Source organism: Aulonocara stuartgranti (genome assembly GCF_965226115.1).
Source record: "Aulonocara stuartgranti genome assembly, chromosome: 15".
NCBI classification, from domain to species: Eukaryota; Metazoa; Chordata; class Actinopteri; order Cichliformes; family Cichlidae; genus Aulonocara; species Aulonocara stuartgranti.
In genome coordinates this window covers 11,576,268-11,598,648 of record NC_138951.1, presented here as the reverse complement: position 1 = coordinate 11,598,648, position 22,381 = coordinate 11,576,268, and the positions used below count along the sequence as shown (strand labels likewise).

The 22,381-nt window shown below is 39.9% G+C and overlaps 1 protein-coding gene across 3 annotated transcripts in view; it reads left to right on the top strand.

Moving 5' to 3' along the window:
- The window catches only part of grm1a (glutamate receptor, metabotropic 1a), a 35,356-nt gene that overhangs the window by 3,512 nt on the left and 9,463 nt on the right, over positions 1-22,381 (top strand). For all 3 annotated transcript variants that reach the window (XM_082505059.1, XM_082505058.1, XM_082505060.1), the window contains exons 3-6: positions 978-1,227; positions 19,381-19,616; positions 21,107-21,353; positions 21,895-22,063. In XM_082505059.1, the coding sequence (XP_082361185.1) occupies positions 978-1,227; positions 19,381-19,616; positions 21,107-21,353; positions 21,895-22,063 (902 nt within the window). The remainder of the gene's footprint in view (positions 1-977; positions 1,228-19,380; positions 19,617-21,106; positions 21,354-21,894; positions 22,064-22,381) is intronic.

The following is a 22,381-nucleotide window of genomic DNA, read 5'->3' as shown; positions in this document are numbered from 1 at the left end:
ACCTGTCTCACAGCTGAGATGGAAAGAGTAAAATAATTGGATATCATTATTTCCATTTACCAGTGGAAGAATGAAACGAGGCAATTGAAAATATCATCAAAGGGCTATCGGAAAACCAACACATGGCCACATTGTGTCAGAATAAATGCTTTAGTGTGATGCCTGTGTCAGCTGCTGTCTTCCTCGCTCTGTAAAGCCATGCCATGCACAGAGAGAATACTTTTTCTCCATCACCCATGTTTGGGAGGGAGGGGGGTGGGGGCAGTGAAGCCAATCACACAGCCCAATGTTTACACATTTTTATTTAAAGGTGCTTTTAATTCCCTTTTGATAACAAGCACAATCAAATGCAAGTTCGTGTTCCTGCATGCACAGCTGATTGACTTGTCTGTACAATCCAGGTATCTTGCTAAAGATCCGTTGGCTTCATCCGAAATCCAGCTCTTCACACATTAGTCAAGAAAAATAGTTCACATGAAAATAGAAGATTTAGGCTCAACAGCTTTGCCGGGCTCTTGATTGGGATAGCATGCTGTTAAGCAAGGACAACGATCTTTACCCCTCTTGGCTTTGATTGCAATCACTAGCCGGCCAACTCTCACACTCATTATCAGTGGATCAGAGCTTCAACTCGGTCAGGGCTTGTTACAGTGAACAACTGGTGGGAAGGGTGGGGGGTGGGGTGCTTTAAACACTTGTTGTCCATCAGCACAATAATTAGAGATGTGTGGTTAAAAGCAATTACTCATATTTAATGATGCCAGTGTGTTATTGCATATAAAAAGGCATGTAATGCAAAACACCAAGATGTGGATTGTATTCCAATCACAGATGAAAGCTTCATCTTTTAAGCTCTCAATGACTGAAAATGGACCCATCATTAAGAAATGGGATTCCAAGACGCTGAAGATACATTTTATGGGACGCCATTTAAAATTTCGCTATTCTCACTGTCTCTTTTGTTGCGTCACCTGCAGGAAACTATGGGGAGAGTGGCATGGAGGCTTTCAAGGAGCTGGCCTCTCAAGAAGGCTTGTGCATTGCTCACTCGGACAAGATCTACAGTAACGCAGGGGAGAAACATTACGACCGCCTTTTGAGGAAATTACGGGAGCGACTACCCAAAGCTCGTGTGGTGGTGTGTTTCTGCGAGGGCATGACTGTCCGAGGTCTGCTGATGGCCATGAGGCGGCTCGGGGTTTATGGAGAGTTCCTCCTTGTTGGCAGGTGTGTGGGTATTTTACATTTTTTTGCCTTTTATTGAACAATTTAGAGCCTGCCTTTGGAAGGCTGCGAGATGCTGCGTTGTCCTCCTGATGTGCATGTCGCCAAGGCAACTGAGAAGAATTAGACCACATACCAATAGCACTGAATAGAAATGTTCTCCAACAATGAATAATTGGCATTTGTGTTGCCAAAAAAGCTGCAAACAATGCCTCAAGTCCATACTCTCTGTGTCCATGCTTCGTCATATTTGTCTTTATTTTAAGGCAGTAGCAGTCATTTCTTATATTCAAATGTGATTATACACGAAGATCATACTGAATCCACCTTCTTTATAAGAATCAATCCCTTTTATTATTAAACATCCTTCTCAGATATTCACCCAGTCCTTTCTTTTCCATATTTCTTCTCTTCCTTACTGTCCCTGTCATTTCTGGTGGTGGCTTAGTCACTGGAAAAGGGCAAGTAGAGTTGTCTCACACACTTATAGTGTCACATTACACCATGAAATCATCCTCAAGGAACATTCACAGTTGTCAATAAAAGTCACAGCGTATTTAATGCTAATTTTCAGTTCATTCCTGCAGCATCTTTCACTCTTCATTTCAGAGAAGGAAGAGGTTTTTTGGCACTTCTCTATTGTAGACTATTTCAGCCATATGCACAGTACTGTTAATATGTATTTTGATACATATGGCAAATGTAATATTTTACATATACTGTTAAGTTACTTAAATGGCTAAATGGCTGGCTAAGGAAGCCTGTGCTCACAGAGTCCTTACTGATGATGATTAGACTGCTGAATCCTGAATGAATGCAAATCAAACTCATAAGCCTAGAAAAACAATACAGTACAGTGACTTCCTTCATTTTTGTATGTTCACTCATATCAAAAGGTAGTTCTCACAGACTAAAACCGTTATTGTTCTACACTTACAAAAATGTACGAACCAATTCAACACTGGATGTTAAATGGGTTAATTGCACGTGAAAATCCTTTTGCAGTTAACAGCCATTGGCTCTTTGCGTGTTGCACGCTCTTGTCACAAACTCTGTGACGCACATTTAATCTGGAATCAAAGCTCTGTGCATGAAACATGTTTTAAAGGAGGACTGAAGGTGCATTTCAGTGCTTACCTCACACGTGTCAGTCAGCAGCTGAAGTTTAAAAATCTTGTGTGTTCCGTTATATTTGTTGACATCAGTTAACTGTTCCTCTTAACTAGATTGTGGTTTTCATTACAGAGTAGTGTGTTTAGACAGAATCACTTCCTCTTTGTTACCATTGATGTTCAAGTGTTGCATCAGTCTCAACTGAAGCCGATAAGGTGCATTAGCATACGTTTTTTCTGTCGACAAATTATAATAATGCTGTTTATTGTACACATATCAATCTAATATAAGTTTTATTTGTGTAGCCAAAGCCTCACCTATCATTGCTTTAGACCCCAGCTGCTTCAATTGAATTGAAACACTGTGTTAGTGGATTTCCATAGACACTGTTTGTTCTGGTGCTGAGAACCACTTTACAAGGGAGGGAAGTTAAAAATATTTAAGACACATTCTATACTTCTGCTGGTCTTGTCAAGAGATTTGGACATTTTCCCTTCATTACTTAGCAGTATGTAGAAACCTAAAGAAAAAGGTGACAAGTAGCAGGAGAATGATATGAAGTAAAGCTCTGATTGACTTGCAAATGAATTTGGGGCAAACTGTTGATGGCATTTGCACTCATGTGGTATGATCACTAACCATCTCTATTACAAGTTGTCACCAAGAAAAATGCTTAAACTTTAAACTTTAAGTTGTCTTTAGGTTGTGAATAAAAAACTGCTGTTGCATTAGATAAAATCTGTCAGTGACTGTTTGCCGAATCGAATTCTCTTGCACACACTTAAAGATTTGCTGGTGTGATTAGAGCATTTGTTTCCTGTCATTGCCCTTAGACGCCTTTCTGACTTCCTGTTCCATGTTTTGCGTCGGTATATGAAGAGAAGACAAGTGGTGCTCTCATCACGAGCATCTCTTTTGATTGAATATGCCATGTTCAATGCACACATGCATATTTAGGTTCATAGCAGAGGATGGCACTCTTTCTTTTTTCACAAGGCTTTTAAATTATCTATTATAATGACACTCTGGGCCGGCTGCATTGCTTCCCATATCTTTACTTTTCTCTTTCCTCCATAGGAGACGGGAAAAGTGTGTCTTTTTTTAGCTTCTGTGAAAGTCTCGATGGGCAGAAGAAATGCTTCTGGGTCAAAGAGAGACAGAGAGAGATGGAGAGAGTGAGGGCCAACACATGCAAAGCCATGTGTGTGAATGAATGAAGCTGGCACACAGGTATTAGCTTATCAAAGAGAAGCTTGTTTTCGTAGTTTATGCTTTCACCTCTGAGGAAGCTTTTACAATTTGCGTGTGCGTCTGTTTATGTTCGTGCTTTATTTGTGTGTGCATGTGTGCGAGTTCTAATAAAAGTGGTAATCTACCACAGAAAGCAAAAAAAGGGCCAGTAAAAAGAAAAGAAAAGAAATAAAGAAGTCCTCTGCACATTTTTAGATGACTTTGCATGCCGTGATCAATTTTTTGGCACTATGCAATATTTGGGAAAGTAGGTCACTTGTAATGAAGAGCTGACAATAACTCAGCGCACTGTTTTAGTCTTACAGCCCCGCATTGTTTGTAGTGGCAGCAGGTAGCTGATTTCAGTGGAAAGAGCCACAAAAAACCCAGTACCAGCACCAAATGGTAGGCAGACAAAGTTAACAAGTGGCTTTTGAACATAACTGAGCACAAAAACATGACAAATGTTGCTCCATGCCTGCTGGGTGTGTAAATAAACATCTCATAATATCAAGTTAAACCTGGTAATATGGTAATAATCTTCTTTCTGCCTTATATACTGAGACACCAGTTCAAGAAGAACCGAACACGATTATTGAGATACAGAATTCAATTAATCTATTTGGCGATTACACACTACATCCACTCCACACAGCAGAACATAATCCTGGTGATAGAAATTAGGACAGATCTGAGTGACCACGGTGGGAGGAAGTGGGCTGAGCGGACAAGAGCGTGAAAACTGTTGAGCTGTGAGATTTAAAGCACGTGGAGTGGTGGCTGATTGGTTCGAAGAAGGTGGACAAAAAGATGATTCGACTAGTGTCAGCATTGGTGTCAACGCTGAGTTCAACAGCATGGGAAAGTGGAAGTGGTGTAAATAATAGACCAACGACCGAACACCCAGGAAAGCAGGCAGATTGTAATCCTTCCTTATTGAACTTCCTCATTAACTTCAGTAACCAGTCAAAAAAGCTTCTCTGTATTACCGCAAAAATGTCCGTCCAATGGTCTACACCAGGGAAGTTCATTCAAGGTCTCAAGTTCAACTATATAGATGGTAAATGGCCTGTATTTGTATAGCGCTTTTACTAGTCCCCCCAGGGACCCCAAAGCGCTTTACACACCCAGTCATCCACCCATTCACACACTGGTGGAGGCAAGCTACAGTTGCAGCCACAGCTGCCCTGGGGCAGACTGACAGAAGCGAGGCTGCCATATCGCGCCATCGGCCCTTCTGGCCAACACCAGTAGGCGGTAGGTGAAGTGTCTTGCCCAAGGACACAACGACCGAGACTGTCCGAGCCGGGGCTCGAACCGGCAACCTTCCGATTACGAGGCAAACTCCCAACTCTTGAGCCACAATCGCCCCCAAAATCACCACAAAATGCTTAATATCAGATAAGTTAAAACAGGAAATATACAGGAATAATATCAGCAACAGTCAGGATGGAATAGGAGCATAATGTTCTTTAAAAATCACACAGGCACACTTGAGGCTTTCACTGCTTTTTTCACCAAAATAATAAAACTTCCAAATACTGTCCTCATCAGGCCAATCAGTGTACTAATTAAAATGTAAGTGCGAGTAAAAAGCATTACACTTCATCACAATTATCCCATTGTTTTTGTGGTAAGGGTACAACTGAGAATATTTGAGTTTAAAATATGACACCAATTTAACATAGTTGGTGTATTTTTTTAAGGATAATGAAGCAAAACCAGTGAGGCAGATACTGCGGCCAATTTCTTTTGAAGCTTTATGCACGTCCTCATTTCATTTTACTTGGCATTAAAAATAATAAAGGAGCGTAAGTGGTGCACCAGACCTAAATGTTTGCAGTGTTCAAAAGCAGGGAACGCTGCGGTTTTCTTTTCCTTGTCTCGTATTTTACAGTGATCACAGAGCAGCACAGAAGCAGACACAAACACAATACCGCAGTGGCTGCATAAACTACAAGTGGGCATTCGGGGATGTTTGAATCTGAGAGCCTTTGTTGTTCTGTGCAGCTAACCTGCTCTTCAGACGAGGGCCAGGTGTGGCGACGTGCTCGACCCACTTCATCCCTTATCTGCGGTCGCTGCTCTGCATTACTTCCACACTTTACATCCACTCCACTCTCGTATTGTCAGTCAGAGGGCCTCTTGTTTTTCTCTCTCTGTTGTCAATCATGATTTTGCCAATCATTTGCTTCCATTACTTTGTTGCTGCAGGCATATGTTACACACACACATTGCATAAAGGGACAATATTTATTCCATCCATATATTCTGTCAGGGAGCTGCCGAGGCACAGTGGCAACATAGATTATCTACTTCATTCCAATCAAGAAAACACTGATGTCCATCTTCTTGTTGTGTTTCAAGTACATTTCAAATTTCTTCTCTTCTATTAGGTAATAATATGTTCCGCAGAAGATGAGACAGAGTGAAATATAAAAGCATAAGAGTAAGTGCAGCTTAGTCAGACGTTTATGGAGACACATAAGGGAGGAGAAGAAGAAGAGGTAACAAACTTAAATGTAAGAGGGAACAGGCTTCGTTAGTTTATTATCATAATACTGCAACTGGTCCAGTTTTTTGTTGCTTCTCAATAGTTTGAGTAATTCCTCTCATTTTTGATCTCACAGGGAAAACAGCAGCATCATTTACTCAAATCTATGTTAAACAAAGGACTCCTTGGAGGATGGCAAGTAAATTAACAAAATGACAAATGAATTAATCTAATTTGGACGTATCATTGTACACTGAACCTTTCTATCCAGTCCCATATATTTAAAAGCTGCAAATTCTGATGGAACTGCAAGTCTGCAGCTGAGTCGCTTACACCTCTTGTCTAACTCGAGAACAGGCTCTCTTAACTTTTAATGTGCACAGTGCCCGCTTTCAAAAACACAGAAAAAGTGAAGCATCATGTAATGGAAACTCTCATCAGTACATCTGAAAATGTAGACTTTTATGTAAGCTGTAGTGGTAACTTCCACAATCAAAAACATGATTCTGCACCCTCAATAAACATGAAGTCATAACTTTTATTAAATGCACCTGAAAAACATCAAATCAAAGTTTAATTTATTTAAAAACTCATCAAGGAAAATGTGCTTGGTATGGTCGGAATGGATATCAAAGCAAGTAAATTTGATTTGACCAAGTTGTATTATGTAACGTTTTACATTGTCCATACATAACAAAATTACATGGAAAATATACATTTAATTAAATTAGTTAGTCAGGAATTTGCTGTAAAAATACTGGAAATTGCTTTTTGACAATAGAGCTGAATTAAGTAGGATTACAAAGGCATAACAGGGGAAAACGGGGGAAATATTAGAAGTAAAATAATTGAGTAAGGGATTAAAGTTAATATATTCAAAATAAAGTTGAAGTACCAATTTCAGAGTAATATCTAATTACAGAATAAAGATGACACTCCTTTATAAAAAGCCTTGTGCTGGTGGGTTCATCATATTTTATACTTTAAAACTGCTTTTATTAACAAGCAAATTGCTCCTTTTCCAGGACATTAGTGGCCTGAGTGGCCTCATCGATGTTTAAATCTTTGTGTAGTACAGGCTAGGTTGCATCATAATGCACAATAGGACACTTGTTCAAGTTGTTTAGCCGTGAAGGTGTAGAGTTTAGGTAGGTGAGGCATCTGGGATGAAGGCGTTGCCTCGACACACAGATTAGTCCAATAAACTGCAGCCATGTAACACTGACTTCACTGGTTTTAGCGTCTGCGTTTTGCAAACTGAAGCTGACTTCACTTTATTCTTTAGAAAGCATGCCAGCCTTGATCTTAAAGGTGGATTTTACTCTCACAAGTACAACGTTTTTCCTCAAATTTCAACTTTATTCTCAAAATGTGACAAGTTGAAAAAGACATCCTCGTCTTTTTCAGATACTGCTACAGTTTACACAGAGCGATATATAATATATTGAGTTATATTTTACAGTCGGATCAGCATAATGGCAGCCAAACAGCTGACAGTATTCTACTGTAAAGCTTATATTCCGTATAACACAGCAGCATGTTTCGCAGTATTTGTTGCAGATTGCAGATGTGACAGAAATGCATCATTAACGAATCTGACAGTGTAGTGAGCGTGTGTGTGTTTGTGTGCCGTGTGTGTTTAACTGAGGGCTCCTCGGGGACCATTAGACTCTCTCACAGTCTCAGGAAACCTCTGAATCTGGAATGTTAATTTCAGTTCAGCTCTGTCTGCTGAGCTGTAGTTCCTGAAATGTTCGAAAGCTGGATGCACATTTACTGTACGGTGTCATTATCGTTGCCTCTAAAGTCTCTTCCCCAGTAGGCCTACCGTGCTTGGTTTCTGAATGGCAGCATGGAGCGCATCCACCTACTCATTTGCTTGCCTGCTTGCTCTCTTGCAATTAGCATCATTCGTTTTCTCTCTCCCGCTAATGCTGCTTGAATGCTGTTATTACTAAACATCGTTTGCATAAGCTGCTTTTCCACATGTAACGCTCATTTCTGTCCCTGTCTTACAAACACAGTTTCGGTCCAGGTCCCATTTTGACTGCTCAGTTCTTGTTTGTGTTTTATTCCTGACAAAATGGACACTGACACAGGAATGCGGATGTTCTGCCTCTGTAATAGCTTGGCACCGGTCATTAACGCAGTATGACTGCATCTTTTAAGACGGCACTGAGGTGCGAAGAAAGCTGCAAGCCCGTATTGTGTGCGTCACATGCATTTCTGCATTTGCCTGTCCTGTTCCATTTTAAGGGGACGCTGAGCCGGAATAAATGAAATGTTTAAGGCAGGAATGAGAGACAGAGAGACTGAGAGAGAAGGGTTGTGGTGGGACACATTTAAAGTGTTTTTTCCATCATCTCTAAGGCTCTCATCTCCTCCACATCTCAGGAAGGAAAGCGTGGAGGATGTGGAATTTTGCCTATTGACTTCTCCTTGCGAGTAATTTGGCAAATTGCAGGGTTTCAGCGAAGAGCGATGTTATCTCTGGCAATATAGCACTGAAAACACCGCCAAAATAAACGGGTATATTTGCCATCCAGAACTGTAGATCCAGAAAGGGTTAGGGCTAAATTTCTGATTTATTCTGCTTGGGTGTAACCCATAGTAGCTCTCACTGAGTCAAATCTTTAAAAAAAATATGTTTAAGGTAAAGGAAACTCTTTGGATATCAAGTTTAAGGAGTTAAAATCTTTTTTTCCAATTTGGTGATGGTTTCAAACTGAAATCCAACACTTCAGAAGAGTGCGTTTCATGTACTGCATTCGTGTTTTCACCATCTTAGATTCTCCTCTTTATTGGTGATGTGCTTCATGTTTGCTTTCAAGCAACGGCTTCCTTTTGTTAGACTTCCAGTTTCCAGCAAAGTCGTGACTGATGAATCAGTTCTGAATGCAAAGATTCGAGATAGAGAGAGAAGGTGTGGAAGGCAACACGAGGCCTGGGAGAGAAATCTCCTTCTCACATTATCCTCAGTCTGTGATGTGACCCTCTATTTTCTGACCCCCCTGCTCTAAGGAAAGTTTAGAGTTTCATGAATTAAGGGCAGTATGTTTGTTTGTTAGGAGAACAGGGCTTACAGTACCGCTGGAACAAAAGGCTCGTGTGCTGCTTGTGCTGCAGTCACCATGGAGATTTTGTTTGGCCTCGAGATGGAGTTGGTATGATCGTCTCGCTGCAGATCTGTCACTCAGTCTGTCAGCGGGGGCTCCACAGAATACAGCACAATAGTCCCTTCTCAGAAAATATGGCTGACATCTGAAAAATTCATCCCAGCAACAACAGTAACAAAGATGGTAATTATAAGATAAGAAAACATTGGCGATGATCATTCAGTAATGGAGCCTGGCTCGCGAACACTTGTGGCTCCGAAAGTATATTCAAGTTGAGTCAGAATTCACGATTACATCTGTTTGTGTTCCACTGTGCAAGGGAGCACAATGAGCTCCATTTGAATATTTATAACACGCCTCTGATGTTAATTGAAAGCAGCCACACTTTGTCAAGGACATCTCCCTCTCTGCAATTGAAGCCCGGTGCTCCCAAAGTGCACAGCGACGGGTGAATGACATTGGAGCAATCAAAAATAGCACTCGGGCTTTGCATCTGGACACAGTTGTCAGATCCAGATTAGTAGAAGCTGAGAAGCTTTCTGCTGCAGACAGCTAACAGTGGACCAACAGAGTAGCGAAAGATGCCACAGAAAATCTGAACCTCCACTCAAAACATCACAGAAAAAAGAAAAGCAATCAATAGCAATGTTTTTTACAACGGTTTGCAATTTAAATAGCAAACATTGTTTTTCCAGCTTTTTAGAATCGCTGCCAGTCGGACTGCCTCAAGTGTTGGACGGTTTCTCAGATGAAATAAGCGACTGGAATTCATCATCCTGGGCTCTGAGTTATTCTCACGTAACGCCGGATAGTGCTCGCCCCAACCCCGGCTGGGTAAAGTAGCGGGCTGAGTAAAAGGAGAGGCAATCGGCAGTGAATTGAAAAAAGAGTAGAAGAAAAAAAAGTCTTTTACCTAAAAGGCCTTTGTGAAGCAAATGGATCCAGACCTACCTCGCTGGCTTAGTTTCCCATAACCTATAAATATTTATTACTTTTACAGTATTTCTTTTCTCATGGGCAGTTAATATGGTACAAAACCATCCCCATAAAATAGTGTATTATGTAAATAAATATTACGTAAGGCTACAGTTTGTCTTTAGGAGAGAATGAGGCTTTTTGCCCTTTCTGTTAACATTTAAAGCAAAAATATTGCATTATAAGATTTTTGGGGTACATGTGGCATAATGATAGTTTTCTAACATGTTACTTGTACAGTTGTACAAGAAAAATCTCAAACTTACACCATCCATCCATCCAGTCGCTTCCGCTTATCCTTTTCAGGGTCGCAGGGAGCCTATCCCAGCTTTCATAGGGCGAGCGGCGGGGTACACCCTGGACAGGTCGCCAGTATGTCGCAGGGCTAACACACAGGGACAGACAACCATTTGCGCTCACATTCACTCCCACATTTACACCTATGGGCAATTTGGATTAATCAATTAACCTGCATGTCTTTGGACGGTGGGAGGAAGCCCAAGTAAGTCAAACATACACCTTAATCAAAATGATACTGGTTAATAAGTCCTATAGTTATATAGTAATAATGTAACAAAATATGCTGAGAATGGAAAGAAAAACATCTAAAAGAGCATTCTCCTCGCACTTTAATAGAAATTCTGCATTAACTTTAACTTTGGCAGTAAAAAGCAAACGCTATTTTTTCCCAGCAGTGTTTCCTGTCATTGTGGAGGACAGTGATCTCCCAACTCAAACTGGAGCATGATGAATAAATAAAAGCAGCCTGGATAGGCTTTAAAGGCTTCCCAGCAAACCCAGGGCCTCTGCGTCTCGCTGTTATACCGCCAAGTAGCTAACAAGCCACCACTTCTGTTTTAACTCAGAAGAACGCAGATTGAGAGAAATAAGAGAAAATGAGGAGAATGGAAGAGCGGGGAGACAGAATTTGGTAGACAGAGGATTAGTGCTTAGCTGAGAAGACTAGCGTTGGTGTGATGAGATCTTCATCCACCTGAACAGTTTCAAATGAATTAAGAGTGTTGTGGGATCGGGATGAAGATGGAGAACTGAGACCTGAAAAAAAAAACAAAGATAGCAGCATTGAAAATGTATAAAACATTTACTTAAATACTGCTCTTAAGAAAATATATGAGACTCTTTTTTTATTTATTGGAATATTTAAATTCATTATGTTTTGACTCAGTGCGTTCACTACTTTCCTACAAGTCATATGTTCACCTTATAACATGTGATGCTTGTGTTTTTATTCAGGTGAGGTTTGTAATAGAAATGCTGTACTATGCTATCAGTCACCATAACAAAAGTCCTTGTAAGGATAATAAGCTGCTGGGTTATTTGTAACATCTCAGCATGCGTTTTTATGGTATGGTGCAGAGGTATGTTACTAGCCTGTATGTCCATCGGCTTGGTTGTCCTTGAGTTTAGAAATTGTAAAGAGTTTCATGAATAGCTGTTATTTACAGGCTGAGGCGCTTGGGTGCAGTTTATTTCATCAGTTTTCATTTCATTTAGGGGTCTTGAGGTTTTTGGTTGCAGTAGTGAATGTCCTTCAAGAAGCCTGAAGTACAATTCCTGAAAACTATTCAAAGAAATGACAAGAACATTTGCCTAGGAGAGTTCAGGCTGTGCTGAAGAACAAAGGTGGTCATACCAACTACTTACTCACAAGCTCGTTAAAATTAGATAAATATGAAAAAGTATATTTTTGCCTTTCCGTGTTTTTCTGATTCAATACAACTTTGTACCCATTTCCCATTTTCAAACCAAAAGAAATGAGGCATTGTAATTACACTATTTCCAATGCTAAGCACAAAAATTGCATTCACTTGTATGTAGATCACTAAATTTAACTGGAGAATGTGCAAAAAGATAAATGACACCAAAATAAGATATAAAAGAGAAACAGTATGAGGTTTAAACCTTGAAAGGGAGAACTTTTGTCCATCATCCTCTGCTACACCCTAAAGGGCTATTAGGGTGGAGAAATTAGGGTTAGTGTAAGGCAAGCATTTAGATTAGCTTGGAAATGCAATATGCCCATAAACACAAATGTTCAAACATGTGGGTTTAACATGACGATGAAACATTAAAAAGACAATTTTATTGACTTTTATTACTTTTAGAACAAATAAACGTTGGCATTTTAAATTTGTGTGAAGCAGACAGATTAAAAGTTTTTTTTTCTATTAACTAACTGAACTTTTTGTACAGAGCAATTAGGAAACTCTTGACTCCCCTATCCCCCCTTCTTCTTTTTAAAGTAACTCTTCTCATTCATCCTCCAGGGGAAACAGTGCATGTGATTAAATCTCTGCCCTGCCAATTAATTCATGCCTTCATAAATATACAAATGTGCTATCAAACTGGAACTAGATCATCCGGCAGAGCGAACAGAGCTCTCGGTCTGCTCTCTGTTGTGTACACTTCTATTAATTATACAGCTGTCGACACACTGTGCTCCTCTAAACAATGCCACACATCATCGAGCCTTAGTATGTTATCAAAATGCGCTCGTCTTAATGCTAAGCATATGCCGTTGAAGGGATAGCAGCTTGCTGACTTTACTCGCCGAGATAAATACTGACTTAGATTTATTAGATTTCAGTAGATTTTTTGGGGAAAGTATGGAATAAAGGGGAAGTGAAATTTTATTATTTTATTCTAAAAGCTTTTATTGATCTGTGAACGTAGGCATACACTCATGGACCACACGATAGAGCGGTGTTTATCAAGTCCTGCCTATAAGATGAGCATCAGTGTAATCTTATATCACTATAACACTGTGAAACCTCTAAGCATCTTAATCTTAGATCCTACAGCTTTTTTCAAATCATTATCTCGATTTTTTTTCGAGTCTGGCTTCCTGTCAGATTTGGAATTTAGTTCCAAATTCTTTTAATTACTTTTACATAACATCATAACTGATCCAATATAGAAAATCGGCAGCTTATTTTGCCATAATCACTGACTTTGAACTCAAATATTAAGCCCAGTGCCTTCCCAGTTTGTTCTAATTCTTTAACAAATCATGGATGTGGATTAATATTTCTTGGATAGGTTTCCGGTGGCTGCTTTGTAAAGAGACAAAAAGAGATACATGAATAAAGACTCACATCATAACTGCTTAATATCACCATAATGCTATTTACAATGTTGTCCATGGTTCATCTTCAGAATTCGCCCATATGATCACCTCTGAAAGAGTCACATGGATCATTTATGGATGGTGAAATAGACGCTTTTCAGGTATTATTAATAATATTATTTCATCAGCCAAGAATTATTTTTGCAATACTTTATAAACATGTTAGTCTGTGTTCGTTCTTACTGGCGCTTAGTGGGAAAACTACAAAACTAACACTCTTGAACAACAGCGACTCCTTAATCTGCTTAAACAGGTGTTCCTGTAGTATATCTAACCCAGGTTATGTAATAATGGGCCTTCCGATATGCGGTGTGAACATTGAGGTGACATTAAATCAGATTTGATCCCATTAGGCATCCCTCTGGTGGCCCGAGAGTTTTGATGAGCTGTTTGGAGCCCTGCCAGACGACGCCATCCTGAGAGAGGCGAGCGAGAAAAGAGAATGTCATTTTACCTCATCACAAACTCCACTGTGAGAAACAGTCGAGCACGTCTTCTGCGCGTTGTGCATTATTCATGTCGCGTGTTGAACAGCACTTCTGTCTCTCCATCTATCTCTTCTTCTACGCCCCTCCTGTCTTTTTATCCGCGAACAGTCGGCTTTTCTCTCACATAAAACCTGAAGTGTACTGACCACATTAGGACGCGTTAAATGCAGTTAGCCTCCAACGTATGTGTGACTCGGAACATCGAAATGGAAATCTGCAGGCTAGTGTATGAGTCTTTGTGCCTCTCCCTGTACTACATGTACTGAAATGGAGGGTAAAGGACAAGGACTGTATTCACTTAGACTAAATGAAGTAAACGTGACCAGGACTAATGCAGTTCACGTTTCTCCAACTCTTGACTTAATTACAAGGAAGAAAATAATGAGTCGGCTGAATTATGATCTCCAAATATACGACAGAAAATACTGTAAACATGTTGAAACATGTTAGGCAAATATATACTGCAGTAGTTACCCACATAAAACAGATGTTATGTTGTGTTATTTTGCCCACTCACAATTACCTAACACTGTTGCTGTCTTTAGCGATATTAGCTGCATGCAGCAGAGGATTTTTAATGAATTTTGGAGCCTTGGAGAACAACATTCATTAGAAGCTATCAAAAAAATGCTACATAAAGCATACCTTTGTCAACCTATCATGCATTGCAATATGTCAATACAATTGATATCAAATTGATTAATTAATTATGCAAATATGCAAACCTGTTCTTCCTAGATACACCACTCTGACTAAAGCATACTTGAATGGCACTGACTGAGCTGTTCTTAAACAAAAAGAAAAATGACCAGCGATTAAAGTCAGGGAGCCAAACAAGATGAGAAAAGCTTTTCTAACTTTTTACATTTACATTTTCCAAAGCTGCTGAATTGGAATCCATCCATCCATCTTCTTATGTTCATCAGTTTCAGGGTCGTGGTGCTGGAGACTAGCCAAGCTGTCTTGGGGTGAGAGGTGGGAGTACACCTTGGACAGGTTGTCAGTCTATCACGGGGCTCACACATGGAGACAGCCAACCATTCACGCTCATATTCACACCTACAGCCAATTTAGAATTGACACTTAACCTGACATGCATGTTTTTGGACTGTGGGAGGAAGCCAGAGTAAAAGGAGGGAACGCACGCAGTCACGGGGAGAAAAGTCCACAAAGACCTTTTTGTTGTGTTTCAACATCAGGCTTTGGAATGGAGTGCTGTAATGTACAGTACTTCTGGAGGTTTCTTGCCTAAAAATAAACAATTAAAGTAACCTACAGCATGCACATTATTGCAAAGATGGTACTGAGGAATATTAGCATAATATTAAATTATTAACTATCATTTGAAAGTATTGAATATACCTTATTTATCTTCTCATTTCACCTCTTATATAGACTGGCGCTATTATGCCCTTTTCTTATTTGAGCCTTCTTGCCCAAGACTGGGCAGGTTTTTGGACGGGACCATTTATCCAACCCAGAACTCTCAGAACTGTTTGGATTGTGTTGTAAGAAAAGAAAACCCCCAAGCCTCTGCAGCAGGTGATTAAAGCAGAACATCGCCAGTACTCATCGACTGAGCATCAGCGACATCGTCAAGGTGCAGGGCCCAAATTATATTAAAAGACAATATCCAGCCCAGTCACAGCCTGTTCACCCTTCTGCTGTTTGGCAAGCAGTACAAAAGAATTAGTATCAGACTTCAACACGCTATTTTCCCTTAGGCTGTGAAACTTGGGAACTTATCTTGCGCAAGCAACAACAACAGTTAGTTATTTATTCATTAAGTTTTAATTGTTTTTTTATCCCCTGGACTATGAATTTTGTAATTCAAGAGCATACACCCATTGCACAATGCTTCATCATACTGTGCATATAAAATGCCTTTTATTTTTATCAGTATGGTTACACATCACCTGGTGCTGAATGTGCCAGTTGAGTATTCATAGGATTGATTAATCAATCGATTATCATTCCATCATAATTCTTTGAGTTTCCAGCTCCTGGTCAGTAAGTTGATCATGGTGTGGTTTTCTTTTAGGACACAAAGCCTGTAGAGAGGTGATGGGATCGAAAGGTTGGACATTAGGGTCAGCTGGAGCTACTTTAACAACGTCTGGATTACATGGGGTTTATTTTTAGGATGTTTTTTTAGTTCCCTGCTGGCTGAAGGAACCCACGTGGATTTTACCACGAGAAGGGTGGAATAGCTCAACCATAAATTCTCACAAATTAGTTTCAATGTCTCCTTTTTCTTGACTGGCAGTAATTGTTGAGGAAAAGGTCAGAGACTTCGACCTGCACCTACATGAACAGGCACACGTCCTTATCCATCATCCAGCGCATCCTGTGTGTGAGGTGCCTAATTGGTTCCGCGGTGAATCATATCTAATTGGCGTGTAGCTGTCTATAGCGAAGGTACGTTGAATCAGTAGACTGAATCCCACATAAAAGTGTAGAAGAGTGTAAAAGAGAGTAAAAGCTGAAGAGCAGTGCTGCTGGAAGCTTTCAATGGGACAGAGAGAAAGAGCAAGTTCATTGTGGTGTTATTTATCTGTTAATTTGTTTTTTCAGTGTCCCCATCACTGGTGTTTTCCATCTCTCTTAGAGCCCAAATCAAATTAGCTCAGTAGGCTAGAAATTCTTGCGCACAGGGTTACAAAAGTAAACAAACAGGCAAGCTGACTTGATTGTGTAAAGTCTGCATTTATTGTTGAGGCACTATTGCTGAGATGATTACGGTCTTCTTAAATTGAGGCTTGCTGCAGGGGACGTGAGATAAGTCCCCAAGCTGCCATGCTAATTTAGCGCTGCACAAGAGCCGAGGCTGCAGTCTACCTACTTGTGATGGAATATTATTTAAATAAAAGCAACGCCTGACTTAAAGTTTTGACTTGTGCTATGATACTCTTCTGTCATCGTTTTTGCTTTGTTAAAGGATACTTATTCTACAGCCCAAGCAGAGAAATCCATAAGATTTGGACCACTGCTGAAGTTTAACACTGCTTTGTTGCTAGTTAGGCCTCCAGTATTAATAGCATACCAGCCACCATAAGCCTCATTATTTTTCTGTGTCTTTAAAAACACTTTTATTAAGGTAATAAAAATGTTGGGGAGACTGGGGATAGTTGTAACGTGGGTCAGTTGTAACACTTCCAATTTCTCCAATCAGGGCTAAGTTTCAAATGATGTGACTCATCCTGTGCATGCCCAATTCAGTTCTGCTATCACATGTGAAAAATCAGCACATTTTGTCAAAAACAGACAATTTAACACCAAAAAAAGTAATTTGTATGCCAAAAAGTAAGTTTTTCTACTTTATTTCAATTTATAATAGCATTATCTGCTTTGCAGTTAAAGTCATCAAACTTAAATTATGTTATTTGTATGTCTATATATATTCTGTGTAGGTCTTTAGTGCTAATGTTTTAGCCGTTAGCTGTAATGTTAGCTAGTTCATGGCTATAGGAGTCTGGGTCAGTTGTAATAATAATGTACGTTACAACTTACCGCACTATTACTTTAACTTATATTAAACAAGTTGGGGCAACGACATCAGCAGAGAGAGGTTCACTGGTCGCTTTTGTATATGCGGTTAATGCCATTGGCAACACAATTCCTCCACTGTTTGTGTTCCCACACATACATTATGCAGACCACTGTATCAGAGATGGACCAGTAGGAAGTACTGGTAGTGGAAATAAATCAGGATGGGTGCAAGAAACAGATTTCCTCATCTTTCTGAAGCACTTTGCAAACCACACCAAGGTAAGCCATGATAAAAAGTAATGTTATTGCGATGCTGGTGAACAACTACATTTTTTCAGCTTCATTGTTATGTTCAAAATTGGTGCAAGAGTTGTAGGTTATAATGCCCACTGAGCCAATGAGGCCAAACTCAAGGAAGACCAACCAAAATTAATGAAATATTCAGTTGCAGAAAATTCCATAATTTGTCTTTTTGGAGGGTTGGAATAAGTTCAAAAGCTAGATTTCTGCATTCTGTCACACACACACACACACACACACACACACACACACACACACACACACACACACACACACACAAACACACAGAGCTACATAAATGGCTCTAAGTGCATTCATGTGTTGAATAAACAAAGATTACATGTTAATGTTTTGTTAGTACCCTTATTTCATTGTGTTACATTTCACCCCAGGATATGTTACAACTAACCCAGACTATGGGGTCAATTGTAACATTTCACTCTTTGTGTTTGAGGCCATACCATGCAATGGGTAATTGTGCTGCAGAGAAAATAGCTGCACTATTTAATAGCCGAGACATGTAAATACTTTGCATTACATTTTGAATCCACTACCTTAAAAGAGCTCCAATTTACAGACAGAAATGTCAAAAATGTTACAACTATCCCCGGTCTCCCCTACTTTGGCTCTGAGAGAAGTTTCATTGTTAAAAGTTACAGGGATAACAGTGATTTAGCACAGTGCTTCAGTTTAAAGATTTGGTGTAACTAATATCTTTGTGCTTGTGCTAAACACCTATCCTCTCCTGACTAATGTGATTATGATCAAAGCGAACAATCTGTCCTCTCGTACAGTGATACTCAATTTACAGCCTGTAAGACAAATGAGTCCCACCACAGGATGACAGCTGGCCTGTCAACCACTTTCTAATTCATTTTAAAACACAGTCAGACACATCTGCAACTAAAATGCATGTACAGCCTTTGATCACAGTAAAATATTTCCTCACTATATTTGGAGTTAAGGCTCTGTTTTGGGACCCCACCACCTTCGCAGACACATACATATAAAGCTTGAGCAGCAACACGGCTTTTCATAAAAAGACATAGCAGGCAACAGTAGCAAAAGATACAGCGTGATACATGTGATCGGAGAAGAAGAAGAAGCTAGAGTGAAGGTTGCAAGATATCCAGCAACTGTAGGCAGGTTAAAGCAATTTAAATGCTTTTATGAGATTTCCTAGCTGGGTATTCATGGAGCACGTGCAAAGGAATCAGCTGAGCCATCAGCTGATAGGGGCTGACATTAAGATCAGCTGATCTGCTATGCCCTTTGACCTTGTGGCCTACCTGAACTAACCCTATGGTTGATTGATGATGTATGAGTTTGATGATTTATTTTATAGCCTTAATGTGAAACCTTCTACTAAGTTCATGTAGTTCATGTCAGTTGAAAGAAACAGGACACTAAAGTTTACCTTACGATAATATTATTAATAATAGTTCATTTTTTAAATTAAATCAAATTAAATGTAACTTTTTTTACTACTTGGTCTCTGACATCCATCCATTCAGCAAGTGTCTCAAACCCTCGTTGTTTACATCGTGTTGAATGAATGAACAAAGCAGCTTTTGTTAACAGCTTTTTGGGTTTGTCAGTCTGAATTAATAGTTGAGTACTAATTACAATATTCAACAATCCTTTATAAAACAACTATGCACAGAATATCATCAGTGTCTAACAGTACCTCTTATTACTATGATGTTTTGTCCTTCCTCAAATCTTCTTTATCTTCTAGTCTTTTATTGTCCACCCTTTGACCATAAGATCATAGTCTCCTCTTTTTCTTCTGTCTGTCTGTAGCGATGGATGGGCAGACCGTTACGAAGTTGTGGAGGGTTATGAGCAGGAAGCAGAGGGAGGCATCACAATGAAGCTCCAATCAGCGATGGTCAGGTCCTTTGACGACTATTACCTAAAGCTACGTCTGGACAGCAATACCAGGAACCCTTGGTTTCCAGAGTTCTGGCAGTATCGTTTTCAGTGCCGCCTCCCAGGCCATCCCCAGGAAAAGAAGAACTACAAAAAAGTCTGCTCCGGTAGGACATAACAAAATTTTTGACGTTCATAAGTAGGAGTGGATATTTTTCAAACAAATGACTAGTCACAGAGTTTAGTTTTTCAGGCACTGTCTTCTTTTCTTCTGACCATAGGGTTAAATATGATCATGAATATAAGAACAGAACTCGTGAATATTAATAAAACCTGTGATTTATTTTTCCCCCCCTGTGTTTTCCTCCATGAATATTCTCTCCATTTGCTCGCAAAAGGTGATCACGGTAAATTGTGTTCTTGACTTGTTGATAGCTTTTCAACCACAATTCAAAAACTGCTCCAAACAAATCCACCCTGCAGAATGGCATTAAGACGAATTGGTCAGCATGCTTCTAAATTCAAACGATCAATAAAAATCAACAAGTGGTTTGTGATGACACTCAGAGCTGTAAGGTTATGGACGCTTTTCTACTTTGTATCACACGTTTACAAACCTCTTATGTTCCATAGATCTTCGAGGTGGTAAGTGTATCTTTCTAGACACGATTATTACAACAACTGTCTGAATTTCATCTGCACTTTGTTTGCATTTGACTCCTCCAAGACAGGATGAGTTTGACTGATGCTTTTTTAAACCCAGCGCTCTCTGTAATATCTGCGATTTAGTCAAATAAAGTAGATGGGTAGATGTCTTCATCCTGGCAGGCTTAGAGTGCGAAATTCATCAGTCAAACTCTGATGCAAAGCACTTGCTTGTTTGGTCTGTACGAGGAAAAGGAAAGAAAACAAAAGTTGACATATACGTTGGAAAGCTGCACAAATGAATGGCTCACTCAGCACACGCTGCTGACACAAACACCTGAAAAATATGTTGTATGGTGAGAAGTTGCATCCCTTTCCCCCCCCACTGCGTGTGCATGTTGATATCACAAGCAAAACATATCAGTATTTTAAATGCACTGTCAAAGGAGGCAACAATAAATGTAGTTTTGAAGAGATCATTCCCCCCTCCTTCTGCCAAACACTGTGACTGTGGGACAGTGCCTTTAGATGACTGAAGTACCGCTTGCACAAACAGTGAGGATTTTCCCAGGCACTGGCTGTTCTCCTCATCTGTTTCCTATTGAGCTTTTGGGCATCAATGCTAATATATTTTGTTGCTGCACAAAAAAAGAGTTGTCTTTGTTTCTATATTCTTCATGTGTTCTTCGAATTTCATCATACTTCTAATGCTGTCATTCACACAGAGTAATAAATCTTTTAATACAGCAGCACAAAAAAATAGTTTAAGGAATAGTTGCATTTAAAACTCTTCCTTATGAATGTTTTTTTTAATCTTCTGCCCTTTGTGATCAAGGTTAAGAAGAGGGGAAGAGATTGACAGAACTAAAAAAAAATGAATTGAGGTTAACACGGTGATTTGAGTTGTACAGTTAATTTCTCTATCTCTCTTTCTGCCTTGAAGCAGATTTTCTACACTTGCAGTTTGGAATTCTTTCGACTGTTTGACGACCTCTTCTTTCATCTCTAACAGGAAATGAAAGTCTGCAAGAGAACTATGTGCAGGATAGTAAGATGGGCTTTGTCATCAATGCCATCTACGCCATGGCTCATGGCCTTCATGATATGCACAAGGAGCTATGTCCGGGACAGACAGGGCTCTGTGAGGCGATGGATCCCATTGATGGCAGCAAGCTTCTGGACTACCTGCTCAAAACATCCTTCAGAGGAGTCTCGGGAGAGGAGATTTACTTTGACGAAAATGGAGACACCCCAGGAAGGTAAGAGGAAGAAGAAGCTAATAAAAAATTAAGAAAAGCCAAGAAATGAACATAGAGATTTGATATCACCATCTGGGTCACAAAGTGCATTTCCCCTTCTCCCACTCTCCAACTCATTAGCACACATGTGTGTCCCAGTCTTGAGCATGAGAGGATGTAATTAGTCTGGACTGGAACAGATTTAGTGGATTGTCCACTGCGGCAGTCACTTTCATGTCTTTACAGTCCAACGGACAACATTTGACAGTCAGAAAACACAGCCGTGTCATTCCTCTGTCAGCTGGAGGTTAGGTGCAGCGCATCCTGGTTCAGTATAAAAATGAGGGCACACTGTGCACTGGTATGAGCGCTTGATGTCACATAACAGAGTTGTAAGCAGTTTGCGGCTTCAGATAAGAGGAAAGGCTTAAGCTGTGGAGTTGTTATCATTAAATTACCTTTCACTCTGATTCTCTCCTTTCCCACTCCCTCTCAAATCCTTCCCTTTCTCACTTAATAAGTGTGTTAATACGCAGTCCTCCGTCTCTCCTCAAACATCCAGGTATGACATCATGAATTTACAGAGCGTGGGTGATGATCGCTATGACTACATAAACGTGGGGTCGTGGAGCGAGGGCATCTTGAGCATCGATGACAACAAACTGTGGATGAACAGCAGCGACATGGTTCGCTCAGTCTGTAGTGAGCCCTGTTCCAAAGGACAGATAAAGGTAGGGATTCAGATCCTCCTTAAAGTAAATTCCCATACGAACTCATCCGTATCCTTCTCTGAGATATCACCTCGGCACATTTCACACTCTTCCAGAGCGACCTAATAATCATTTAATGTTTGAGAAAAATGCAAAATTTTTCACGTTTTAGAAGACAAAGAACAATTAAGAAGCCTTTATAGAATTTAGCTGAGGTTTAGTTGACAACCAGAGCTTTATGCGATGACGTAAAGGGCTGTCCTATGGATTTCTCAATCTTGTTTTTACCTCGCCTTAATAAAAATAGACTTAGCAGGATAACTGAGCTGGAAAATACTT